This window comes from Dermacentor andersoni, chromosome 11, assembly GCF_023375885.2.
Source record: "Dermacentor andersoni chromosome 11, qqDerAnde1_hic_scaffold, whole genome shotgun sequence".
Lineage (NCBI taxonomy): Eukaryota > Metazoa > Arthropoda > Arachnida > Ixodida > Ixodidae > Dermacentor > Dermacentor andersoni.
Window position 1 is genome coordinate 54,814,040 of NC_092824.1, and position 5,145 is coordinate 54,819,184.

The 5,145-nt window shown below is 43.5% G+C and overlaps 1 protein-coding gene across 1 annotated transcript; it reads left to right on the forward strand.

Moving 5' to 3' along the window:
* Positions 1-3,418: 3,418 nt before the first annotated feature.
* Positions 3,419-4,867, forward strand: LOC140213987 (uncharacterized). The gene has a single exon (XM_072285193.1). It carries the CDS (start codon positions 3,626-3,628, stop codon positions 4,865-4,867), a length of 1,242 nt encoding a protein of 413 aa, XP_072141294.1. The 5' UTR covers positions 3,419-3,625.
* Positions 4,868-5,145: the final 278 nt, after the last annotated feature.

A 5,145-nucleotide genomic window follows, 5' to 3' on the forward strand; every position in this document is an offset into this window, starting at 1 on the left:
CATACATACATACATACATACATACATACATACATACATACATGCATGCATGCATGCATACATACATACATAGTTGAGCAGCTCACAAGCTTTTACACCATTGGTGACCGCATAGGCACAAGGCGACAGTGGGCGGACGACATGAGGTCTAGTTCGTTACTTACAAGGCAGGAGTACAATATATATTATGTGTATAGCAACAGCTTCAAATGAATCTTACGCAAAAATATTTACTGCATTAGTGACGGAAAAAGAAAAATATTGTTTTGTCTTTTCGCGTGAACGCTGCCTCGTTATTTCTACGAGGAATTCATAAAACTATAAAAATAAAGAAATATATAAAAACCAACTACATTTGTTCTTTAGGGGACAAGAGTGAAAAAATAATCGCACCAACAGTTAGAAAACAACGCTATTCATAAGAAATATGGTAATGAGAACTCACCCATCCTATAATGTGGTTTTGGCTTCATTTTGGGAATGTTGTCCAATTAGTGATTTTGGCGATTGCTTAAAAAAAGAACCATATTATTCTCAGCCGCTTTTACCCTAGTTCGTACACCCTGTGCCGCAGCGAACGTTCAGCCGAGTTTTAAATCAAATAAAGAACATTTAAAAAAGGCGGTTCCAGATATAATTATATAACGTGCGAAATACGCGAGCCAGAGTTCATAAGACGCTGCACCATACGTCTTGAAATCGTAACTTACACAGTACATTCTAACCTATTTTTTCCCACTAAACAACATGACTAATGTTGGCTGGGCTGCGCTATATATATATATATATATATATATATATATATATATATATATATATAGTTAGCTTATACAGTGATATCTTTCTTAACGTTTTCAGTTAGCTCTGCGTTGTGCTGTGGCGATTCGAGAACAACTTGCGAAGTGTCACTCGCATAAAAATATTTAAAAAAATCAAAAACTGCAATAATAGTTATTGCATAATTATCTGAGCAATCATAAGCAGTAGTTTACAGTAAGCTCACAGATTTATTTTATAGATTATCCACTAGATCTGCTTTCGTTTGTGCTCCAAGAGCTGCAAACTGAAATGTCTTATCCAAGCACATACTGGCGTAGAGCCTTAAGAATTAACCTACGCAACTTCAGCAGCGCAAAAAGTTGAAGCCTCCATAACTGGGCTCCTACGGTTTGTAAGGGTTTCATTTACGTACTCAGTGTGCACATTCAGCATGATATGGTTGCCAAAATGATGTCCAAGTTACATAACAGAAGGCATTAACGGTAGAGATATGCAAGACCACACTATGCACCGACAACCATATAATTTAATTGTCACTTCTAGAATAATAGTCTTATGTGGATTTCTGAAACACAGCAAGGGAATTATTTTTCTTTATTTGAATATTTTGGTTAGCATTTTACCAAGCAACCACTCGTTTCGCTTCTTCTTCAAATGGTATTTCGGCTCTGGAATATGATTCGTGAAATATAAGTGGTGCAGTGTTAACAGCATATTCAAACATTGCAGCATTCAATTGAATGTTGCCATTGCCATTGACGTAAATGGGAAATAAAGAGGTCCCAGAAACGATCTTTGAAGTACATATTATCTAAATGACTTAAAAGCACTGTATCGATTCTCTATGTAGACTACTTGAAAATGGCGTGAAAAATATTTGTATTAAAAGTTCGATTAAGGACCTCGCAAAGCGATACTTTTTAGTTTCGGTAAGATTATGTGTTCCACAGTATATAAAGCTATAATCCAATCTCATAAAGGCTGAAGTACAATTTTATAGTTGTCAGTTTTTCTGCATACGTGATAGTGAGATTCTTCATGTAGATCTATTGTACTTTACGTTGAAAACCTTATTGGGAAGGTCTTACGATATGAAATTTTCCGCAGAAGAATATCATGCAAGTGTAAAAAGGTTTCTCCACGATTTGCACTAGCATGTTCGTTATGCAATTGGTTTCTTACGATATGAAATTTTCCGCAGAAGAATATCATGCAAGTGTAAAAAGGTTTCTCCACGATTTGCACTAGCATGTTCGTCATGCAATTGGTTTATCCCTATTTTTTTCTAGTTTCCTAATTTAATCAAGACTGATTGACCTAATTACTGAGATCATTCAACCCTTTGCGTTTATAGTTGTTTGGGAACATCGATTCATAAAAAAACGACACTTCGCGGGATAAAGAAATAGTGACTTTTGTCTTGCGATCTTATTATGTCATAACGCGCGTGTAAGGTGGAATTGCGCTATTCAACTCCCACAGCTAACTTGCAATACCAGATGGTAAAGTAGAGAAGTTTTGAATCGTGCAGACTATGTAACGTGAAGTCAGCGTCCCAGAAAGCGGCTGTTTTATATTTATCGGTGTTTGTTCAAAGACATATATAAAGAAGTTACCAATGTGTAATGCCTTTATAGGCGCAAATGTCTTCGGCAAGCTATCATGTACGCTTCTATGTGGAGGTTTTTCAGCAATATTAATGTTTACGCCTGCCGTGGTAATCATGCTATGACGAGCATGACTTATGTGGAATAGAGACAATTCAAACAAAAGCAACTTAAATATGAATTAGGAACACCGAACATTGCAAATACCCGCAAAGTAGGTTTAGGCTTGAATAATATAAACGCAATGGTTTCCGCTTAACCTTCATTCTACCCATTCAACAAATGGGTTCAGCACAGTGAGCTAGCCTAAGCTAATCCTAAAATATCAACCTGGCTAACAATATTCTTCACGCCTCACAAAAAGCATTACAATATTGCTCCAAGAAACTTGAATGCTTTAGTCTTCCTAAGTTCAGTTTCTTATCACAGTAACCTCCTCGTTTCAGTCATAAAATTCTCAACGACAAAAATCTTTCCTTGTCAAGACTCTACGCATGCAGAAGCATGTGTGGAATGGTGTTTAGGAACTAAATTTTATGATTACAGGCGGTGTCTTTCCTTCCTTAGCTGGAAGCGTACGAGCTGCTTCAAAACAGTCAGTAGTCAGCGATGTGATATCGAGTTTTCCTGCTAGTGATCTCAAAATGATGTTATTGTCTACATTGGCACTTGCTTTCACGCCATGAATAATGATATTATTCCTTCTCGAAGCCCAGTAAACCGTAGTCCACCAGACTAAGCCACCAAGTCAACTGATCAGGAGATGTGAATGGGGTGAAATGCGGTAACAGGTTTAGATTCTCTTTGCCTTGAATGCCAGCTAATATTACATGTGGTATTTGTGTCGCGACGTTGAATATGCGTGGACTAGGCGCGCGTGCAAGGCATTCTCAGGTCCATCGTGTTCTTCTTTAAAATAAAAATTGGAGGACGCTTAAGCTTCGTCTTCAAGAGTGGAACGCGATAGCGTTCCCGTCGATCCGCCAAGGGGTGTAAGACAATGGGCTACGGTGCAGCGACTACGTGCCCCGCATCGGACGCGGGGAGCGTCGAGCAACGCAGCGTTCCGCGCGACAACGAAATGTGCGCCTGAGCAAGCGACGCACGCCTGAGCCTTAGAAACAGCTCGTTTCTAAGGGAATACCGCGTTCACTAGAGGCGCTTTTGTACCGCTTTGAAGCATCGAACTCGTGGCTCAGTGGACTTCCTCTTCAGCCACCGAGGTGAGCGGACGCGGAATGTCGGGCTCTTCGCGAGCGGCTTCAGCGACCCTTTTGGGCCGCGGTATCAGGTCAACTGAAAAACCAGGTCAGGACTACCAAATGATTTTACCAACGCTGCCAACAGGTGCGTCCGTTCTGCATACGGTGTTTTTACATGGTGACGTTAAGGCGAGGTCTTACAGAGTGGAACATTTTCGAGACGCTCTTACATGGCTGTCTCTCATGCCGGAAGTGGTTGCACTGGGTGCTTATCAAATGAACCATCTGTGGGCGGTGACTTTCAAGGACGAAGAAGGGAAAAAGAAGATTATCGCTGCAGACGCGTTTGATGTCAAGGACCACCGCTGTGTGGTCGTCGACCCATGTGACAGAGGCGTCCGTATCAAGCTCTACTGGCTCCTTCATGGTGTACCTGACGACGACGTTCGCACTGCCTTGTCGCCTTTTGGCAAGGTGACTGAGATCACCAGGGACAGGTGGCGGGTACAAGGATGCGTTGACAAAGGGTCAACCACCCGTACTGTCACTATTAAGCTGAAAGCAGGCGTCACCGCTGAAGACTTGTCCCACCAGCTGCGAGTGGCGGTAGATGTTGCGCTCGTGCACGTCCCTGGCAGAGCTCCCCTCTGCCTCCGATGCCGTGGCATCGGGCACATACGACGCGAGTGCCGTGTACCACGCTGTGGGCTTTGTCGTCGTTTCGGCCACGACGAGACCCAGTGCGTCCGAACCTATGCCACAGTGACAGGCCCGGCATTGAAGGAAGATGTCACAGATCACTTGATGGACGTGGTCGACGCAGTGGAAGCCGCAGGCGAAGGGAAAGAGACCCAGCCCTCGGCGTTAACGCCCCTGAAGAAGGCAACGACTGTTAATGAAGACGAGTCATCGGACGGCTGGAAAGACCCATGGTATGACACGGTGGAATCAACTAACTCAACAGTGGTCGAGGTAAAAGAGGCCGAAGATACGTGCACATCAACAGAAGCGACGACGACCGGCGAACAGCAAGACACTGATGACACCGTGATGGCAACGTCAAGTAGTGCACCTGCTAAAAGGCTTCACGAAGAGGCGGATGAGCAAGAGGAAAAGGATCAAGAGACTGGGAATGATGAGCCTCCTCCGAAAGCTACCCCGGGACGCCGACCGGCGTTCAAGCCCAAGCCCGGCGTTCCAGCCAAACGCCGTTCTACAACCCAGACGCCTCCGCTAACGCGGAGGCGTTCCTGGGTTAGAAAAAAAAATTGTTGTTAGGGTCTGGGGACTGGGGTTTGTGGGCAGGATGTGCGTCGGCCGTCGTCATTCGTCTATGGAGTCCAGAAAACCATGGTCCGCCTCCGTAGACCGTCGAGTCATCGCAGCAGATGTGAGACGGACGATGTGTGGTAATTGGTTTAGTTTCTCCTCCCGTTAAATGGTAGCTAATTTTTCGACTGGTCTTTGTGTCGCGACGTTGAACGTGCGTGGACTTAGCGGGCGTAGAAGGCAATGACAAGTTAACCGTATTCTTATTGAAAATAATATTGACTTAT